Source organism: Carica papaya, chromosome 1 (assembly GCF_054855325.1).
Source record: "Carica papaya isolate Zhongbai chromosome 1, ASM5485532v1, whole genome shotgun sequence".
In the NCBI taxonomy this organism is placed as follows: domain Eukaryota; kingdom Viridiplantae; phylum Streptophyta; class Magnoliopsida; order Brassicales; family Caricaceae; genus Carica; species Carica papaya.
The window spans coordinates 20,880,268-20,902,571 of NC_142309.1; the positions used below are offsets into that span (position 1 = coordinate 20,880,268).

Genomic DNA, 22,304 nt, shown 5'->3' on the forward strand with positions numbered 1-22,304 from the left:
TGATTAGGCACATGTGAACAACAGTTGGACACGTGTGGATTTGCTATTTCTGGTGCCGTAACGGAGTTATAATGAGTCCGTGTCCCAAGCAGGAAAAACAAAAACGACGATCATTATTTCACAAGGCATTATGTATTTTTGGAAGAAAAAAAACACTGAAAATTCACAATTATTGCATGTCAACTTATTTTTTTAATACAATAAAAAATATTTTTTTTTTTTTGGGTTGAACTACCAATTTTCAAGTTCTAATTTATTGGACGTACAATACACCTAAATTCTAATTTATCGTATGTCAGGTGAATTGTATCCAACATTAGATCATACTCTTCCATTTGGTTTAAATTTGAATTCTAATTTATACATTTATCTTATAATTAAAATTTTGTTTTATAATTATAAATTTTGTATTCAAAATTTCACTTAACGGTTAAATTATGATTTTTAAAATTCATTTTTCGATATTAATATTTAATATCAATTGTCATGTATTACATGTGAATTGAGAATTTATTTGGCTTTTTTTTCTTTTAATTGAGAGGGAGAAAGGCAATTTTTAAGTATTAGACCCATAGAAATATATATATATATATATATATATATACATATGTATGTATTACTATTGGCATTTCATAAGTGGTTATTTTTTTGGTGGAATTTTTAAATTAACATAGAAATCCCTCATTAAAATTTTTGAATGTCTTTTCTTAAGAATTTACATTTTGGTATGATTAATTTAATTTATTTTTATTTATTACATATAACTTAACAAAAAATTATTAAAAATAAAATAAAATAAAATTTATTAAAATATAATATTTCCGACCATCTAAGTAAGAGTTAAAATTAAAAAAATAATAATAATAATAGAAATTTGGATGAATGCCATTACCTTTTTGAAAAAAATTTATTTACTTTTAATTTTTAGTCATGATTTTTATTTAAATAAATTAAATTGTCTCGGTGAATTTTAAATAAATTAAAATTGAGATCGAATTCACCTAAGATAAAACCCATATCCAAATTAAACTTGACAACCCCGTAGGATAGGAGTGAGAAGAAAAAAGGAGAGGAGAGAAATGTTAGGCTACCACCAAAAATAATATGGAGATACTGTAACCTTTTGCCTTTCAACCTAGTCATATGCCCTCTGCCAAAGCTGTAACAGGGGGAGCATCAGGACATATTAAAGTTGTTTAGAGAAGAACATTTAATACATACACGGAGGAGATAATAAAAACGCCTGATAGCTTTGTAATTGTTTTGTGTGTGTGTGTGTACCTAGAAACCGGTCAACCCGGAAAAGTGCTTATTCATTGCTCGATCTTTCCTGTAATGATTTCTTCCACCTCCTCCTCCCCTCCTTCCTCGTCCCCTTGGATTTCCCAAACTCACTCCGCCATCAGTTTCAGAAGCATTCAACTGGTTAGCTTGATCACTGGCGGTGGAGGACTCCCTCGGTTTCCCTCCTCCCCTCCTTCCCCTGCCTCTAGGAGTCCTTGTATTACCCCTCCCCTCCATCTCCGAGACATCTGATTGGTTATTTTGCTCCTCATACTCTGTAAGCTTTTTAACTGCTCCTAGAGGAAGATTACCGCCTCGTCCAAGGCCGTGTATCAACTCCTTTTGAGCTTGAGTAATTAATGCAGCTTCATTAGCATTTGCAACAGCAACTGAACCTGCAACCTTGTAGCTATAGTTCTTCCCATCCTTGACATAGTATTGAGGCTTCCTCTTGGTGCCCCACTTTGAAACAGATGCTTCCCCGGAAGAAGCTTCAGTTTCTGCTCCAAAATTAGAATGTATTCTCTCGCTCAATATCTCATTGTCCTCTAATCCTGATTCCCCAACACTTAAACCCAAGTCATCAAATGAATCATCATATTCATCTTCATACTCATACTGAGAAATTAGAGCAGCAGCCTTTACCATGTCTTCTTCATTTCTAGAATCATGGATTACATGATCTGGCAAGTCACCTTTAGATTTTCTCATATACCTCCCAATCGCAGATGAAGATGATGATAATGATGATGAAACTGAAGGGCCCTCAGGTTGTTCCCTTGCATATGCAGCCACCGGCTTATTATCAGAGGTAACAGAAGTTTCAATAAGTTTTCCTTTACCTTTTTCTTTCTTGCTTACAGCTGAAGTAGACTTAGGTGCCGGAAGTGTCTCCAAGGAAGTATCCAATAGCTGAAGATCTTCGTGAAGAGTTCCCTCGAGAATCCTCTGAATAACCTCTTCTGGATTCTGGTTATAAACTTCAAGACATGCAACTAAGAAGCCTTTACCATAATCTGGAAAGAGATCTTTTATTTGACTTATCTTGGACTCCATAACTGCAGCATCTTCATCCATCAGCACCTGGTTACTTGATACAGTAGCTGGCGAAATGGTGCTCTCCTTAGAAACAAAGCCTTTGCGAGAAGGCGTCATGATACCAGATACATATTTAAATTGTTCATGATCCATGAGTATCCATCCTGCAAAGGAGAATATAGATAGGAAAGTTTTTTCTAAATATCACTATATGGTAAGACATGGAGATCAAATCCACAATCCACATATAACAATGCCATTTCCAACAGCACAACTTTTTAGGATTTCAAAGGTTCTCCATGAATAGTAGAGGTCATAGTAGCAAAAACACAAGTATTCTACTTTGATGTTGTGACAACTTTTTCAACTATAAATATAGAAATATGAATTTACAATTTTTTTTAACAAAAATAATTATGAATCAACAATATACATACGACAAGATGTGGGTGACCGTAACAGAAAGATTCAACCCTCAAAATTAAATAGGTGACCGGAAGTCCTGTGGCAAAGAAGTTGCGGGCTTGGCAAGGCATTTAAGTTGGCAAAGATCGGAAGAAGATAACAGCATTAATCTTTTGAGTATTAGTTGGGGATATTTTGAAAAGAAAATAAAAATGAAGCGTTTTTTAGGGAAAATATTCTTTTGACAAGTTTCAAGATAATTGGCTTCATAGAGGATGATAACACTAATCGATTTTAACTTTATTTGGTCATTTGGAAGGATTTTTAAAAATATATATATATTTGGAAGGAAAAAAAATAGTGGGGATTTGGAGAAGAAGTGCTCTTCTTTTGACAAGATTAGATATCATTTGGCTCCATATGCTTGGTTCTTTATTTTAAGGATTATCCTCTTTCATCTGAAGTGGATTCTGGATCTTGGTGTCTTGACTAACTTCTAAAGCTTTCTTTCATATTAGGTGGCACCCCCCTTGGTGCCCTGTTTTAATGTTATATCTTTCCTTTTTCTTCTAAAGATTTAACCCGTCTCGTCAAGCAATGGTTGTAAGGCAGGTTATATTCACTCACCTCACATGAGCTCCTTTTTTTTGGAATAAAAAGTATAAATATCTATTCATTTTCTATTATAGTCCTTGAATAGAGTCAGCACCTATCTTACGGCATCAAAACCATACCTTAAATAACAACAAAGAAAACAGGACCAAATACTTGACAAGAATCTACTTACCAATATTCTGTAGACTCCTTAGTTTGCTTGTTAAATTGTAATTCAATTCAATCTTTTGAAGGAAAGTATTTCTGTTCTGATTGTCCTGACCATGAGTAGAAACTCCACTGAGCTCCCTAAGAGTTTGCACTAGAATATCTGCCCTTATAATGGGATCCTCCACTTTGGCTGGAAACATCTTTGTGACAGGTGGGACAGGAATACCATCTTTAAACACTTCATCACTAAGATAGCAAAGATCTAATAGTTTCCATCCGAAACTGAATATTCTCGTTGATAACATCTTTGAACTTATTGCAATATCTGAAAAAGTTCCATCATCTCCAGCAATAAATTCATCCTTGAACCCATGCTGTAAAGATGGAAGCAAAGAATCGTGTAACCGCATAAGGGTGCTGAGCAGTTCCTCATTCCCATAACTGCAAGGACAGAGATGATAAGTAGAAGATGTAGAACTAGAAAAGTTGAGGGTAGACAGAGAAGCAGCAGAGATGGGATACCTAGTTTCCACAGGACACGAGAAAAACACAGCTGCTGGTTTGTATGCGGTAACAAAAGCATCCAGAGATACAATTGCATCATTAATAAAGTCCATCACCTGTGTTCATAACAGCTTTCATAATTACAGCAATACATTTGTCCTACCATTCAGGAACATAAATAAACAAGTTAAGGCCGGACTAGTTAAAATACTTCTGCAGTTCAGAACACAACATGATACATATTTGATTCTGGTCTGATAGAGCAGGATGTGCTTCAAAAAGAAATATCTCGGTATTCAAACTATACACCACTATATGCAGATCAAGTACTGTGGTCTTCAGTATCTTTCAGGCAATTAATTTCCGTCACAATGATGAGAGCATCTAGTATTATTGTAATTGTAACTATTATCATATTTATCTTTTTAAGAAATTATCTCCACTGCTGGAAGAGAGAGAAAGAGAGAGAGAGAGAGACAGAGACAGAGACAGAAACAGAGCAGTGAAAACAGGAAGTAGGATGGAGAAGAAAATGATAATGATACTACAGATGTATTCATATAAAGAATGGTGAACAGCACACCTCCAAAAAGTCAGAACGGAGTCGGTTAGATCCATCCATTTCATGTCTTCCTGAAGAGAATAGAGCCTGTATAAATTCAAGGAAAAAAGTTGCCATCATTTTCAGATTAAACATGTAAGCAGTAAGCAAGGAATGCAAAGTCGCTGATAAAACTAATAAATGTTACAGAAAAATAAAAGCTAAGTTCTTACAATCAATAAAAGCCAGGGGAAGGGGAATTTTGATTGGGCTTTATTTAGGGGTATAAGTTGTTTAGTGCAAACTGAAAAACCAATCTAAACCGCCAAAGTGGTTTGCTTTAGTTTGGTTTTTTTTTTTGAAATAGCTTAGTTTGAGTTTTGACCATGTAAATTTTGTTTTGATTTCCAAATCTTTAATTTAGTCTCAGTTTGGTTTGGAAAATGTTTAAAAACCAAAGCAAACCAAAATCTAAATCTTATATATATAATTAGAAATAATATTATATATTATAAATATATACTAAACTATTGAATAACTGAAAATATCTACCCTGTTTACCTTAAATGCCTAAAATTAAAATACTCTTAATGATGATCTATCTTCGTCTCCCACCTCCCACAGCCACAAAAATCCTAATGTTGTCACCCCCAAATCTTTCTCCTTGCTGCTGAAACCTTAAAGATGCCAATGGTCCAACAGCTTTCACCCTATCATGGTCCAATTCTTATCATCTCTCTATCTTGCTAAACTTTCACCGTTATCTCCACACCAATATAAGACTATGTCTCTTTTGCAATGCTAAGGCTTCAAGAAACTAAGTTTGATCTTTTCAACCGAAGCTAAAAATACTAGAGTTAATATACAATGTCTTTACAAATCCTCTTTTGGCTCTCTCTATCTTAAAATTTCGATTTTCTTATCTTTTCCTTTCATTCTCTATTGTTCTTCTTTGATCTCATCTTCCCTAATTCATTCATTTAAATTGTTTTGGGTATTTCTTTGTTAAGAGTTGTGGCTATGTTTCATTGTTATTTTTTTAATTGTTTGTGGGGTATTGCTCGGGTCCTCTTCATTTTTTATGAGTCTGCACTTTGCTAGGTGTTACCACATCTAAAATTTCTTTGTTCTTGTTGTATCTTGGTCTGTTAAGAGAATTGATGAGTCATTGTTTTGAGTTGCGGTTATGTCTCATTAGTATTTTTGTCTTATCTGACTTGCTCATGGACTATTGCTAGTCAACTGTGTTTTTAAGAGTCTCCAAGATGTTGCTTCTAAACTTTTAGTCAGCATATGCTCTTAATTTGAGAATGAATTGTTGTGGAAATTACAAATTTTTGAAAATAGATAAAATATCACCTTAGACCAAACCAAATTGAATTATTTTGGTTTGCTTTTTATAGTAAAATAGTTTAGTTAGTTCGAATTCTTTTAGAAACCAAATTTAGTGGTTAAGTATAAGGCAGAAACCAAACCAATCCATTCACACCTCTAGCTCTATTAGTAAACACTTATGATCAGCATCTTTTAAAGTGAAAAAGGAAAAACTTGACAGTGTGCTCCCTCACAAGATATTTGTAGTACAAGACATATATTAGTTTTTTTTTTTAGATAAACAAGACATAAATTAGTTGGTTACACCTTATGATCAGTAGCTACGTTATCCAACAAGGGAAGAACCTTGAGGCTTGTTATAGATAATGCAGCCAACCAGCCACCATTCGTGCTATTAAAGCTCAAGCAATTAAGCAATACAATCATAAGGCAAAATAGCAGTTAAGCCAACATAGCAGATAATAAGAACAAGCAATAGATGAATTTCACGAGCATTAAACATCAGAGGCTTCAATATCCTTCACCAGAAAATGATAGAGTGATGAAGACAGAAATAGAAGCAATGATTGGCATTGAAAGATAACTAGAAAGTGGATTATAAAAGTGAAGTAGATAGATGTGCACCATAGAGAACCTAAACAAGACTGGAATTGTACTCAAAACTAAGCAAAAGATTGCCAAGAATGATAAAGAATCTTCTCGAAATTCAATCCAAACAGAATACCTCTAAAGATGAGCTGCAACGTTGATGCATTGTCCGGATAATATGCAAGAAATGAGATAACAATGTAGTCAAGTTCTCATGGACCCAAGGCTGGGCTCTCAAAGCATTCTCAACCTGAAAAACAAAATTATATGAGAAAGAACAAACCCTCCAGTTTAATGCATAGCACGACCATTTGTCTATTTATTCAACTATGATGACATAAATAAGTGTAGCAACAAGCAAATCACTTGCATTTTGGCTCCAGGCAGCAAGAGATTTGGACAAAAATTACACATTCCTGGCACTGCCTAAGTGACAAAAAGCCCATTCAGCCCTTGAGACATCGAATTCGTAGAGGAAGATTTCAAATTTCTGTTACTTGATACCAGTTATTAGACGCTGCATTTTCAGTAACTTCCATGTCACTAAGTGGACAATGTTTTACCAAAGAAAACACTAGGGAACAACCTGAACTTGGCTGAAAAAAGCACCAAACAAACTGCTATGAATTTTCTATTCATACGGCCACAATCAGCTGTATCTTTCTTTCTTAGTACGTAACGACTAACTTGAACATTTGATTTTTTCTTGCAGGAAACATCTCCCTCTTTTTAAAAGCTGATTATTCACATTCTATGAGTAACAATAGGCTAGCACCTAAAGCAAAAAATTATTAAATAGCACTACAGTTCAGCCAGGAATCTCTGGCTTCCCCACTTCTGCCCCATATGGAGCTAAAATAGAGAAAGGAAGAAAGAAGACATGGTGCAAGAAGAATAACACAATAACAGTTGTTAAATCTGCAGCATTATAAAAGCGCTAGGGTTACAGGTAATGCTAGAGAAAACTCTCACCAGCAATTTGGTCAAATCTTCATTTTCGTGACCATATATAGCACAAATATCCAACAACTTAGGCAGATCAAGCAACTTCTTCTCCTGCAGAAGGACTATTTGTGGAATTAGTGGACAAAATATGAACCCAAAGGTAGTATAGCAAATGATTATCATTAATCTAATCCATGTCACACTTCCTCCACCAGTACATCTAACCAAACAGAAAGCTATTCATTGATTTCAATTAAGATTTAATGTCAAGTAGAATCCTGGCTGAAAGGGTTCCGATGTGTTATCTATCCAACCTTTTATTTAACTTATTTTTTTAATTGAGAAACAAAACTGTTATGCTCAGTGTACCAAGAGAGCGTCACCCTTATATAAAGGTATATGTCTCACATGGAAGCCCTTCAAACATAGGTTGTCTAATCTTTTATGACACTTTCAGTTTTCCTCAGAGCAGAAAGAGCAACTAAATTACCATATTTGAATGTTAACATAATTGTCACTGTGCATGAGCACTGACATTTGCGGACTCCAGCATCCATAATGCGGATGCCAGATTTAAAAAGTAATGGACAAGTTACAAAATATAAGTTGGAATTATAACATATAAGATATTGTAAACATCCACCATTGCCTCATCATGGCTTGTAGTTATTAAGAAATTTATAGTAATCAGAAAATATGATTAGAAAAAAAAGTTATAATATATTGAATCCCTATTGGTTAAATATGAGTTTTCTACAAACTGTATTTTTAATATTGTGGAAGTGAAAAAAAAATTAAGTGATTGGGAAAGTGTAACCTACTGTACATGAGAGACGAAAATCCAAATTTACTCTAAAAGCTGGATATCAAAATAGAGTCTTTCTCGCACTGGAGACCCTATAAACACTCCACTTCATGGGCCACCATTAACCACGGGTACGAAGATAGATGAAGTAATGCGAGTCCACATCCACAAGCACCATTTGGCACCAAAATCCAATATATGCAGCATGTAGATCAGGAAGTTCCAGGATATGTGATTATAAGCCTTCTCCACAGAGGATCAATTGGTAATTAATAGCATGATTAGTGAAGAATTATGGGCTTCAAAGATTAATGGGAGGAGGAAACGAGCGGACTTCATTCTGCTCACCATCTTTTGAGCGGTCTAGAAAGAGAAAAATAGAAGAGCATTTGAAGACATAGCTATACATTGTTAATGATTTTGACCTGATCAAAAGGAAATGGTTCCAAACCCTTGCAATTTTGTTATTGGATTATCCTCTAAACTCTATAGAGGATCCAGAAGATTTCATTGATATTTTGATAGATTTATAAATGTTTTGTATATGGGTAGGCATCCCCTTGGTACCGAATATTATCTCCATGTCAAACTTGCATATCCCCCTCCAGACTTCTCAATAAGTTGCTCACCACTTCATTATATCAAAGCAATGTCCCTCACCAACCTTTCCATGACTCTCCCCAACCTTAGCATTTTGCAATGAGCTTGAATATGCATCCCACAAAACTAATGGGTCTAAATTTCTTTTGATGTCCCATTGACCTTTGGTATGAATACCAAAGAGATGAAGTTGAGGCTAGATAGAAAGGAACCGTTTTTATAAAATTCATTGAATAACACAATAAAATCCCCTCTTTAGAAACTCTGCTTTTTCCTTTGACGCCTCCATCCACAAAGTGCCACTCTTTCCCACCATGCTTCTGATCCATGAGACTGTATCCTTCACCGAGTTGAATTACCCAAAAACTATGATAAGTCAATCCACCTCCCCTCATAAAGATTTTCAATTAGAACCCTTTCTGATTTTTGCTTAAGCTGACACTTCAGTCTTGTCCCCCCACCAACACTATCGACAATCAAGAATCTACTAGAAGGAGAAATCATCATGGAGAAAAGAAGAACAAGTTGCTCCAGCCAACTGGACGGCCGGTAGGTAGACCACCAAAGATGAGAAGATGAGAAAGAGAGAGAGAGAGAGAGAGAGAGAAGAAAAAGTGAGGTGAGAACAAAACTATTATGCAAAAGGCATCAAGAGGATGCTACCTATTCATGAACGTACACATCTCACATACAAGGAATCCAGACATATAGTTTGTAATATTTCTGACACTTACTGTTTTCTCAGGAGCAGAAAAGGCAGTTATACTATTATATGAATGTTAACATATTTTTCCATATCCATGAACACCAGTGTGCATCTAACATTCTTGACTCCAATGCCTATGATGCCAGATTTAAAAAGTAACAAGCAAATTTCAATCATCAACTAAAATATACTTAAATACGTGCACCATGTACCAAACATGCTTAATTCTAGAATGAGTTGAAGAAAATGCCACAATTAAACATGACAAGATATATGTGTGTGTGTGTCTCAGGCACAAAGAATGATTGAGAAAGCCCACCAGCATGGTCTTTTTGACTGAGGCTATCAGAAGCTCGAGCACCAGGATCCTTGTTAGAAGATCTGCAAGAGGGAAACGACAAATAATTTGTGATCACAAACTGAAAAATGAAGAGAAAGACAATCTGATAATAAAAACTCCTGGCTACAATTGAAATTTGTAACTCACATTCGATATAGGGTCATGAATACACGGCGGCTCAAATCAAACTCTCCAACAATGACACCAGCAACAATTCCCTTGACTCCATGGTGAGGGAAATCATACCATCTGCTCCTAAATTTTAGGAAGCTATCCAAAAATTCATGCAATGAAGTTTCGGTAGCCACTGATGGTATTGGAGACATGTAGAATCAATACGCAAAAGAAAAGGATCATCACTGATAAAATTAATGAATACATAAGAAGAGTTCTCTATCTCCCTCTTATAATGTGGTTCAAGAGAAGCAAGTAGTGAGGCTTCTTAAACATGAAACAAAAATCGGCAAGTAAAAATCTTCAAGCCGACACCAATAACCTCAGTAACTATGCTTCTACTGTTTTGGTATCAAATCAATAAGAACACACATTTGCAATGAACGAAATTACAGTGACAAATTTATCTTACATTTCATCACTATATCTAGATTAAACCAAGGAAACAAGAAATACCTTCTCTCCAGAATTCCCTCGGATTCAACTTGAGCAAACGAGAAAGTTCTTTGTTCAGGAGATCGACTACTCTCTGTGACTCCATAGGATCCATTCCTCCTCCCTCGGCAGGGAGACCCGACGCGACTGCATCGTCCTGTGGTAAGTAATTTACGAAATTGCCACCACTTCGAGCTGGCGTCCTGACGGGCACCAACTCGCCACTATCGCTCACGCGGACCCTACTGCTGGATGTTACGGGACTGCTGATCGACACAGCAGTGGCATCGGATTGCCTAAGAGAAGAGGAAAGAGACAGGGGCTTAGGGTTTGAGTTTTGGCTTTTGGGAACGAATTTCTTCTGGGTTCTAGGAACATACTTGTCGTTCCCGCCTTGTTGCCTGTTGCTACTGTGAGAGAATCTCTGGGACATGTTGCTTTCTTTGTTTTCTCCTTATATACAAATAAGAAAAGATCCCAGCGAGCGTTTACGGGAGGAAGAAGAAGAAGATCAGGCGCGCTGTTTTTTAACCTACAGATGGAGGCGAGTATCTGAGAAATTGTAATTTCTTTTGTCTATATATACGTCTGTGTTGATTAGTGGTTAAGAACTTGGACTGAAGTTTTATAATTCATTTTCAGTTCTTACCAAAAGAAATGAAGAGATAAATACATACTTTTATATTGTATCATTTACAAGTGACACCCAATATGACGAAATAAATATATATATGAGTTAAAAATATTTAAAAAAATTGTTGTCTTCAAATTTCGTTTGTGAGTCCTATCTTCAAACTGAAATTTTTATTTTCTCAAAGTATCCTCGAATATCACATGTTATGTTGAAGATGTATTTAGATAAATATAATGAGTTAAAAATATTTAAAAAATTATAATTTTTAAATTTACATTCAAATTCTATTTTAAAATTAATTTTTTTTAAATATCTTAAATATATCGTATATTATCTGTCGTATTCACATGATATATTATGTGTATAAATAAATATTATAGAATTTATATACTTTAAAATTAAAATTTTACTTTTTTAAATATCTTGAATATATTATATATTATAATTTTTTTTTTAAATATCTTGAATATATTATATATTATGTATCTTGTTCATACGATATATTATATGTCCAAATAAATATAATAAGTTAAAAATATTTAAAAAATTACAGTTCTGATGAATTCTATATTGAAACCGAAGTTTTTTTTTTACCCGAGTATCCTCCCTGACGATCGTGGCACCGGCAGAGGTCGCCTGACAGCCATGCTTGAGAGAAAAGCACCTAAAAGTTCGGCAGGATGCGGAACGGATATATTTAGCCACGCTTGAGAGACAATGCTCGGTGATCAATTTCCCTCCCTCTACAAATATATACTCTCTCTGTGTGTGTATATAATATATAATATCAGAAAATTTGGAAATTTTATCTATTAGAGTTTGTTAAAAGAAGACAATATTTATTCGTATATTTTTTTAATATTCGAATTTCAGTCAATTCTTTCCTATGAAAATAACCAACACTAACCATATCACTAGACACAAATATTTAATTTGGTGTACACAGGTCAGTTTTTATTGAATTGAAAATATTAATCATACTACAGAGAGTTGAGGTATGATGGAATTTCATCTCACGAATTTCAGATTTTTGCCGGAAGAACTATATTTAATTTTATAGATAAAATTCTAGAAATGAAATATTATGAAATACTAGAATTTCAATAAAGCTAAACATGAGGATGAAGCTAGAATTTATCCTTATTTCTAGCACAAAATAAACTAGGATAGAGATTCATGTAAGAATCTGTGGAGTAAGAAAAAAATATGCATCTCCTTCTCTGATAATGAACAAAGAAATCACTAAAACTTCTCAGCCTCAAAAGGTACAAGCACAAATTGCATACAAAGTGTTTTCATTGTCAAAGACAGGAACTAGTCTAACCTATAATAACTAAAAGACAGTAAATTGCACCCATGAAGACAACCTAACAAAATTTTACAAGTTCAAGACCTTCCAACTCATGCCTAAAGCCTAAAAGGTAAATCATTCAGGTAAGAAAATTATGTACAACATAGAACAGTCATGTACATGAGAATCATAGTCATCGATTCTTTTGATACTGCATGGAAATGGAATTTTTTTCACTCAGTCATATGCTTTCTTAAAGAATCTGCAAAACCCATTCTGGCGTGAAAACATACAGCACATACTTCTTCAGACGAGATTCCACTCTGGAAAAAATTCGGGGATCATACCCATTCGAAGTTTGTTTCCTTTGGTAAAATCAGACCAATCAGGCAATCAGGTGAATAGGGTTCGATGGAAAGCAAAGAATATATATCTTGTGAGCAAGGAAGTATAAAGAGAAGCCTCGCCCATATCGATTTTGTAGCTGGGATCTTAATCACCCCTGCACAGTCCCTCTGCTTCAAGTATGATATAAAGTCCTGGAACTGCAGGACAACAGATATTTAAGTTTTCATGTGATCACATCACTGCTCAAAATGCAGGCAGCAGCTTCAGAAAATAAACATATGTTATATTTAAACTTCTATCATTTTCTTCCTATCAACTGTAATCACAGTTGCAGAAAACAAGAAACTGACATGAAAAGATGGATTTGAATAACCTAAATAGATGGATTTGCATAAACCAAATACTACAATCCAAATCCTGATAATGCTGGAAATCGCTAAATTAGCAAAAGAGAGTATAAAGGTGTATCTGTTCTATTCAGAGAGGCACAAGCCAAAATCTTTTTTCCCGTTAAACTAAACAAAAATCACTTTGAACCAGCCAATGTAGAAGTCTTAAGATTAGCTACAATGTCAAGCAGGAAGGCTAATGATCAGATTTGGTTACATACATATAAAACTTCATAATGAGTACAAAAACAAAAAATAAAAATAAAAAGAGTTCAACTTACCCCTTTCTGGTCACCAGATGAAGAAGGGAGCAACCGGCACACCTCCCTCTGCAACAAATCTCAAGAACCATTAGAAGCAGATTTTAAGCATAAATAAGATTTTACCTTTAAACCAGTAAAAAGAAGAAGTTGCACACAAGCAAGTCTATGAAAATCGAAGAATAGCTTGAGTCATAATGTCAAAAGGAACAAGGCTGGTTAACACTTCAGGTAACACTCAGTGAAAGCAATTACTGCTTGGTGCATGAAAATTGAAATTGTAGTAGATAACCAACATTTCCTCACAAGTGGTGAGTGAGCCGACAACGAAAAACCGGAGCAATTTCCAACATCAGGATTGCAAAATGCTAAAAAGAAAAACATAAACAACCATGCAGAGCAAGATTTTCTCAAAAACATAGCATGATGAAAATTGTATGATAGGAATCAATCAAAAGAGAAGTTCTTTATTTATTTGTATATAGCAAATCTTTCATCTCATTCACAGTAGCAGCAGGCCTTGTGAAATTGATTATATATAACACTAGAAATTAGATACCAATCAAAGGTATGGTGATTAAATAAAATGAAGTACTTAAGTATGTGCACTTGGATCAATAATATAAAAATTTACTCACTTTATGTGGGGGGGTAGAAGAAAATGTGGACTTCACGTGCCGAAAATCTGTCCGCTTGGTCATATCTAATTTGGCGGGCCATCTGCACCAAGTATCAGCCAGAGAAACTCTTATCAGACATTAGTCTGCTAAGAAAGAATTGAAAAATCAGATAAAGAAATCAATCAGAAATAAAATTCTTACTCGGCAGGTTCAGAAAAGGCATTTGAATATTTACAAAGATCCGACTCCAGTCTCCTTGCAAAAATTGTGCAGTAATTAACTCCACTTTTACATAAAACACCCTGCCACTGACACTGTTCACTATGTTTAGAACTTTCCTTTTCAGCTGATTCCGCAACAGGAAGAGGAGGAAGCGGAGGAGGTGAATTAGGTGGAGGAGGAACAAGTGGAGGCAGTGAGTGAGGCAAAGGTGGTGGGGATGGAGGCAATGGAGGTGGTATTTGGGGCTGTTGAAGAGGTAGAGAGGATAGAGGTGGTGGTACAATATGAAGGGGAAACATTTGATCAAACTGCTGCGTTGGAGGTGCCTGCACCGGTGCAAGTGGAGTGACAGATGCAGGTACAAAAGGAGCTGTAACAGCATTACTACGGAAAGTATTAGGCACCACACCTGGAGAAATTGGGTTCACAGGTACATGATGATTTAAACTCCTCCCATCCCAAGAACTTTTTGGAGGAGGAAAGTAACCAGGTCGCGCAAATGGGGATGGCTGGATTTGTAGTGGCGGTGGTGCAACTGGCAGTCCCTGTGCTGCAATGGGAGCAGATGGGATGTTTCCTGAAACATAATGCAGCTGAAATTCAGGTTTCTTATACTTTTCATTTGTCCAGTCACATAGGAAATGTAGCTACTAAATAAATAAACTTACACATAACAATAACAAGAAAAGATGAAAAAGAAAAAGAATTAGTCTCTAGATAAAACATCACCTCCTTGTGAAGGTTTGATGATAACACTACTGTCAAATACGTCAGCTTTTCTCCCACCAACTTCAGGCATCTGTGTAGAACCAGGAACAGACCAGTTTGATTGGAATGAATTTCCACCAGGCATTGCAGTTCCGTGATTCTCTGACTTTAGTCCAGGTGATACAAGCTCCATTGAGCTGCTTTCAGGTTTTCTAGGGAATGGTGCCTGATGGTGCTTTCCTTGTTGACTGTTCAAATAGAAATGAAATATTAATTGAACAGAGGGTAATAAGAATACCATAGCTCATTAAGAGGTAAGATTAGAATTGGAAATATGTGAAGAAGCACAGGGGACGAAACTAGAAGACATACTAAAAATCTCTACCCATCTATGAAGCTTAACTGGGTAAGAAATGGAAAGGGATGGAGAAGACAGGGAAAGACAACAATTTTTACTAAACCTTCAAAATGCTTGGGCCTCCAGCTTAATGACACCCTCCCCTAAGGTGGACAGTTCAATACCATTAATTATAAAGCCCTACATGGGCTAATATAAAAAGAAAAACCTAGCTTCTTCTCCAAGAAAATAATAATAATAAAAGGAAGACCTAGATTCAAAACTTAACCAGAATACAGAAAATTTGCCAGGCATCATAACTTCCCAGTTTAAATGAATCTGCTTTGAGAAGAAAGAAGATTTATATTAACAAGGCATGGAGGGGTGCCACCAAAATACAAAGGTTACAAACTGGTCAATCTATCCAGTGTCTTCCAGATCCTCCTCAGAAAGAAGCGGATGCCCTTTAATGAAAAATTCAAGGGTTTGGAGCCATTCTCAACAATTCTTCAGGCCAAATTCAGCCAACTATTCTACAAATTATAAATTTGCTAACTGCCAATCAAGATGTGTCAGATGAATCACAATAGAGATCAAACCCAACTGTCGAGCAAAAATTAGTACTAGATTAGCATTACTGTCACAAAACGCTAAACTTCAAATTATTTCTGTTTAATCATGAATCACAGGCAGCCTCTTCTAAAGAAATAAGACATTAATGGCTTTGTTGCTAATAACTGGTAGGTGAAGAAAACCTAAGAGTTAGAATTTTAACTCGACTGTGCGGAACTCAAACCTGAACTCTATCTGGAAGAATGTTGAAGGGCAAGCACGAAGATTCTTCTGAAGAGCACTGGCAGTTTCTATACTGCTGCACTCAACAAACCAACCACATCCCGTATGCACATTCACTCGCGTCAACCTGATAACAGATCCCACATCATTGGTTGCAACATTACAAACTGACATTAACTCATCCTCTGTGAGCAAAGAGGAACTAGTTCTTGGAAGAGAAATCAAGAGGGTACTTGATGGCATTCCATCTTCTTCCTTGATCTCAGTAGCATGGACATTTCCAGATATGGAATGATCAGAAAAACCAGAGGCTGGATTGATATTATACTTTGCACGTAATGATGAGAGTAGAGAAGTTAAATGAGCTATCCTCCTCTTGCCACTGTCAGCAGGACTCTCTGTCACATATTGAGTATGTGGAGAGTCAATAACACCATTAGACATGTTTAAATGGTTATTGCTTCTTATATCAACATGGACAGGAGCAGCAGGCACAGATCTCGCGTCATCCATATGGGGTATAGCAAAATTACCTGGGCCTGCATTTACAGGTGGCAAATGGTTACTTCTTTCTCTGCGATAATGTCTGAGATGCGCCATTACAGCAGCTGCTTCATCAGGTGTGTCAAATTCCAATAGTAATGCACCTTCACAACTGAGATCATTTATTGTACGAGGGCCCTTGTGTACCACTTTTCTTGACTCATTAAGCATCTCATCCTTTGCCCACTGGCTTGAAACATTCCCAACATAAACATGAGAAGTGTAACCAATTGCAACACCATTTATAGCACCCCTTGCTCCCAATCCTATATCCATGAACTTTATTCGCCAGCAAAAATGAGCACGCAGATAGTCCCGAGCTCTTATGGCATCATGTAGATTTCTATATTCAACCAGGGCAAACCCTTTGATTGGAAAGAAAAAGAACTGTTTTATAGGACCAAACCTCTCAATCTGATACCTTATATGAGCTTCGGATGCATCAGGCCCTAAAGAACCCAACCACAGCTGTCTAGAAGCGGAGAAAATATCCACAGCAACAGGATCCCCATCAAAGAACCAAACAACTTGAGAATTTGTGGAACCATATTGTCCAGCCAGATGATGATTAGAAGATGCCAAAGGATTAGCTACAGCCAATCCTGATGTGGAAAAGCTGTAGTCTTTATTTGATACTTTGTTCTCTTCAACATAAGCAAGACAATTTCTACCCTCAAATGAATTACTCCTTGAGTCCAACGGCATTCTTGCAGCAGGTGAAGGCGTTTGTTGGTTCATTAAATCACTGGGCACAAAAGACCTGCCACGTGAGAAATCCCCATGGTCTCCTGTGTCAAAGTCCGTAGACCTTGTACCTCCACTATCATGACTAGAACCGGCATTGGAGCACACGTCAACTTCAGCAGAACCATGGTGTTTCAGATACTGCCCGGAAAATTTGTCAGCAGAAGAATCATCCCTGGCTCCACTATGAACTCCTATACTACCATGCCTTCCGGAGAGTTCAGTGGAGGTTTCCCGTTGGTTAGAGATCCTTGGGACCAAGTATTGCTGATTACTATATCTGGATGGATTAGAATCATCTTCATCACTGTCTATCTGAGTTCCTTCAACATTTGCTAGTCCACCAGAAGACTCACCCATTTCTTCTAAAGTAGATATAATTTCTGATAACTCTTTAAGGGATGACAAGTTCTGAAGCTTCTTAAATTTCAAGATCATCCACCTTCCCAATGAAGGATTTTTCTCAAGAGCCTGCATTAAAGCATCACACAAGACACTCAGTCTGGAGAATATGAACTCCTATTATATATTATACGCACAAACAAAATCAAGCACTTAGCCTATAAAAACTAAACTGATGAAATGAAGAATAACTTATATTACAAAAATATCGAATAAACTTCTAATAGAACAAGGTATTAAATAAAATTGACCAGCATTAGCCAAATGGCCAGGGTGCTCCATCCCTGGTAGTAGGCATCTGATTCAAGTTATGTATATATAAACGCAATAATCCTGAAAATAAGTTTAACTGGGAAAAAAAAAAGTTGGGTATCAAATAGAAGTAATCTCAAGAATAACCCTGGTATTACCAGTCCCAACATGCAGATCTTCGGAAAAGGGGATGCTTCTCCAATGTTGCTGCCACCTAGATCCTTACTACCGACCTTACCACCTTTGGACTCCTGTTTTGCAGAATCCGTGCCTGATTTAGGTTCATCACTTCTTTTATTGGAAAAATAAGCCACGTCAAGATCATCAAGTTTTTTCATAATTTGCCTCAGAAAATACTGTCCTTTGTCAATTCCTTCTTTTGCTTCTGAGTTAAAGAATTCAAAACAGGCTGCAAGAAAATTTTTAGGACAAGAAAAGAATATATGGACAAGACACAGTGCCCGAAGTCTGGATAATTTAATCACCGATAATTCATCTTCATCTGAAAGCTTTTGCTTCAGTTCACAAAAAATCTTATTATCATCTTGCATCTTCCAATTCCAAAAAGTCTTGTCAACTATATGGAAGATATCCTTTCCTTCAAAGGATGATAAGAAAAAGGCAAGGACATTCTCAAAAACTGCTGTGCAGATGCCCCGGATGACAGATGACGTTGGCGCCTCTGAAGAAGCTGCAGAACAAATCTTGGATAGACCAAAAATACAGCCTGTAGCTGTCTGAAATGCAACACCATCAGCATCTTCTCCTCTGCTTATCATTGACAAACTCCAATTATGCATATTGATAACAACTCTAGCTGCAGCTTCAAGGGCAGTTGGGCAGTACAATGCATATTGAGGAATGAGATCAGCTACAATACGCTGAACGCTTGCACATCCTGCAGCACATAACATACATTTTTCTCTAAGAAGGAGCATATAACATAAGAATGTATACACCCTGCAAAGTTAGCACCTATGTAAGAAAGGAAGACCAGTCGTTTCCTTTCTCGTACATACTCTGTCTAGTAAAAGGGCATATTAAATGTATGAGCATTAACATGATTCTGACAGTCCAAGTATAATATCTAACTACATACTCTGTCTAGTAAAGGGGCGCATTAAGTATTTCCTAATTCCTTTTTTGAAGCAAAAAATAATAATGCCTATAGTAAAAAAGGTAAAAGACTAATCAGCTATTTCTTTCATCGCCCCAAACATACCAATATTAGCATTAGTGATACGTAAATGTAACTCATTACTCAAACAACTATTCAGAGTTCCTATACCTCCTTACAAAGCTTGTTGGAAAACCCGTTGTCGGACTTGATTAATCGCTTATTCAAACTGAATGGTTTCATTTTTGTAATTTTGTAATTGTTCCAAAGTCTTAGAAGTTGAATCAAATTCAATTTTTCTCGTTCTTAGGGTAGTCATTCAGTTGAAACTGTTCCGCCTCCATTTCCACTTTCCGTAAGCGAGCCCAGGCTTTTTCTAACTGTTCAATGGCCTCATCCCATAGTTCTTCTGAGTTTCGAATAGGATTCAAGATCCTCTATTTTCGATTATCTAATAAATCACTTAATGAAAGTAGATTATCTTTATATTCATTTCAAATGTATAAACATTAACATCTTTCTGACAGTACAAGTACAACATCTAAGTAACCATAAAACCCTTCAAGCAACCATGACCATTTGTTTTGAAATTAACAGTTAAAACAGTTGCACCTTTTACAGATCTTTTTCATTTCACCCAATCAATTTTTCCCTAGCTGGTCCAGTAGTAGCATATTTCCAGCTAGTGATACAATGAGATGATAAATTACAAGTGAAATATAGTTGGTAATGATTTAAACCTAAGCATCAATAGCAAAATGATATATTTTGAAACTGATTCATTGGGTAGATTAAACAAAATAGCAGGAGGTTTCTAAGGCACCTAATTCCTCTCGCCCACAGATAAATGGTTATTCCCAATAACGTTTGAGTAGAAGTTCAGCATCCTATTCAACTAGTTTGAGAAAGCTGTGTTATTAAGGATACCAGACATTCATGAATAATTTTCACAATTTCGTCAAAATGCAGTAATAAGGGATGATTAATTGGAATCTGTATTATATGAACGTTGAATACACGTTATTATTATGTATGATTGAGATGCTTATACTACCAGAAAATTGAGACACGTGTTTGGTTTATCAAAAATATTAAAGAACAAAAATCAAAAACATCAAAAAACTTTAGTATATCTATTCTCAAAATTCATCCTTTCCCACCTTTAAGAGCAAATCTTCAAGTAGATAAATGTGTCCCCCAAAAAATATAAATAAATAAGCAGGACCATAGAAAAGATTACCGGCTAACCATCTTAGAAATATTTTGCTGATTCTTGTGGTCAAACATGCTCAAACACAAAGTTATCGAGAATTAAGCATGTGAACATACCCTGTTTTCTCTTAAATAATCCCCTGACTTTCTTAAGGATATATGACTGATTCGTTATAAAGCTCATAATCAGCCACTTAATTGACTTGTAACTATACTTTGTACATGGGGTACCTTTGTGCATAATAATAAAATAAACTTAATAATCATTAAGTTCTAAGCGTATGAACAAAGTAGACATGTTTTTTCTCTTTATTAATATGTGGAAGGTTCAAAATCCAATTTCTCATATAATAACTAACCAAAAAACCTAACTAAAAAGCTAAATAGCAACCCAATGTCTACTTCCGACCCTAAAACCAGTGATACCAATTTGATGAGACAACTGATAATGAATCACTTCTTTCTTTCCTCCCTTAAAAGTCAGTTTCAGCACTATACGATCAAACACCGACTTGTACTAATAAAATATGGATAACTAATTAATAAAAATAAGAGCAAAACCTAAGATTGCAGACCTCTAGAAGCAGTGATGAGAGAGAGATAAGCTTGTTCGAGCTCGGGCATGTGGCGTGCATCTTTCTGCGCAACACAAGCCTTGAGTCGCTTGTAACACTCGTACACACTCCGAATCTCGTCTTTGTTTCTTCTCCTGGAAAGAATTTCCTCTTGAGAGAGTGGTGGCGGCGTCGGCGGCTGAACAACCGGGCTCTGAGGCTTCCCTGGGGCTTCCGGTGGTTGCGGTGGCACCGACGGTGGCTCGACGATTGTCTCATATAGCTTCCGCTTCTTGAGAGGCTGCTCTGCGTAAGCCATGGCGATAGAGGGAGAGAAATTTTCTCTCGCTAGTGGGAGGAGGAGACAAGGGATTCTGTTTCGCTCTTTTATTCCCCGAGCGCGATCAATGGAAATTCGACATTACCATCGGAGAAAGTGAAGTTACTGATTTACCCCGGCTTTTCATCGGAGATTTTTTTCGCGAAATAGAAACGAGGGGACCGCTATCTGACGTGGCTTTGTTTAAAGCCGTCGGATTCAATCGGCCGGCGATCGGCGGAAAAGCCCAAGTCATTCGTTCCGTCGATCTTGTAAGTGTTATTAACTTCTTTCTCAAACGATTAATTTTGAGATTTAGCACGGATGGATAACGGACTTTTAACATTCGAATTTAATCTATAAATAATTTTATGTTTTAAAATTTTCAATCGCTTATAATTCTAATTTTATTATCTTTATTATAATTTATATCAATCAAACTGAATTTTAATTTGGTATTTAGATATAGCAGTGGACAAAAAGTATAGTTACACCTGTAAATGATAAAATATTTATAACTAATATCTTATTATAGTAAAGTTTTCAGTTATTATATAAAAAATAAATATTATTGCATTTTTTTTATTTATATTAACAAAGACACTCTAATTATAGTATGATTATATATAATTTTTATTATAAAAAATAATATTACTATGTTTAACATCAATTATAACTTTTATATAAAAAATAAATTAAGATAGATTTTTAATTTATTATAATTATCATAAATAAAAATAACTTAATTACTATAAAATATTACTTTCTTCTAAAAATTTAATAAAAATTATTTAAATTTATCTCAACTCGATCACAACAGTTTCACCGACACATTAATAAAATATTATGAATAATATCCTCTACCCTAATAAATGAGTTATCATGATTTTGGATATTTGTGTTTATATAATGTTGTTCAATAATAAAGTTATATGATGATCAAGTATTTAAATTGAGGTAAAAATCATAACCAAACTCTCTTAATCTTACTACCATTGATTTTTATATTCTTTATCTTAATTATGTTTATTCTTACTTCAATTGATAACGAAAATTATTTATATAGTAATAAATGATAGCAAATACGAATAA

General features: G+C 35.5%; 2 protein-coding genes across 3 annotated transcripts; both read right to left on the reverse strand.

Moving 5' to 3' along the window:
* Positions 1 to 1,100: 1,100 nt before the first annotated feature.
* Positions 1,101 to 11,104, reverse strand: LOC110808414 (Ubiquitin system component Cue protein). 2 transcript variants are annotated; one of them, XM_088221402.1, is made up of 9 exons: positions 10,487 to 11,104; positions 10,004 to 10,163; positions 9,836 to 9,897; positions 7,433 to 7,527; positions 6,597 to 6,710; positions 4,580 to 4,645; positions 4,015 to 4,112; positions 3,515 to 3,933; positions 1,101 to 2,486 (listed from the first exon to the last, which is right to left on the reverse strand). In XM_088221402.1, the coding sequence occupies exons 1-9, from the start codon at positions 10,896 to 10,898 to the stop codon at positions 1,282 to 1,284; spliced, it is 2,631 nt and encodes an 876-aa protein (XP_088077528.1). In that variant the 5' UTR covers positions 10,899 to 11,104; the 3' UTR covers positions 1,101 to 1,281. The 2 variants fall into 2 exon arrangements, with proteins under 2 accessions (XP_088077528.1, XP_088077529.1); XM_088221403.1 differs by lacking the exon at positions 10,487 to 11,104 and having other exon boundaries at positions 7,433 to 7,516; positions 10,004 to 10,078.
* Positions 11,105 to 12,326: 1,222 nt separating this feature from the next.
* Positions 12,327 to 21,275, reverse strand: LOC148270434 (nucleic acid binding protein). Its single transcript, XM_088221401.1, has 8 exons — positions 20,915 to 21,275; positions 18,169 to 18,908; positions 16,071 to 17,827; positions 14,959 to 15,185; positions 14,209 to 14,806; positions 14,026 to 14,107; positions 13,409 to 13,456; positions 12,327 to 12,935 (listed from the first exon to the last, which is right to left on the reverse strand). Exons 1-8 carry the CDS (start codon positions 21,210 to 21,212, stop codon positions 12,732 to 12,734), a joined length of 3,954 nt encoding a protein of 1,317 aa, XP_088077527.1. The 5' UTR covers positions 21,213 to 21,275; the 3' UTR covers positions 12,327 to 12,731.
* Positions 21,276 to 22,304: the final 1,029 nt, after the last annotated feature.

Excerpts from the sequence above, each read along its gene's own strand:
- LOC110808414 (XM_088221402.1), bottom strand. The coding sequence starts at position 10,898 with ATGTCCCAGAGATTCTCTCACAGTAGCAACAGGCAACAAGGCGGGAAC. Across the intron at positions 9,898-10,003 it reads TTCATGACCCTATATCGAAT|ATCTTCTAACAAGGATCCTG; the intron begins GTGAGTTACAAA and ends TCCCTCTTGCAG. Across the intron at positions 3,934-4,014 it reads TCGTGTCCTGTGGAAACTAG|TTATGGGAATGAGGAACTGC; the intron begins GTATCCCATCTC and ends CTGTCCTTGCAG.
- LOC148270434 (XM_088221401.1), bottom strand. The coding sequence starts at position 21,212 with ATGGCTTACGCAGAGCAGCCTCTCAAGAAGCGGAAGCTATATGAGACA. Across the intron at positions 14,807-14,958 it reads CATCAAACCTTCACAAGGAG|GAAACATCCCATCTGCTCCC; the intron begins GTGATGTTTTAT and ends ATTATGTTTCAG. Across the intron at positions 14,108-14,208 it reads GCCTTTTCTGAACCTGCCGA|ATGGCCCGCCAAATTAGATA; the intron begins GTAAGAATTTTA and ends TACTTGGTGCAG.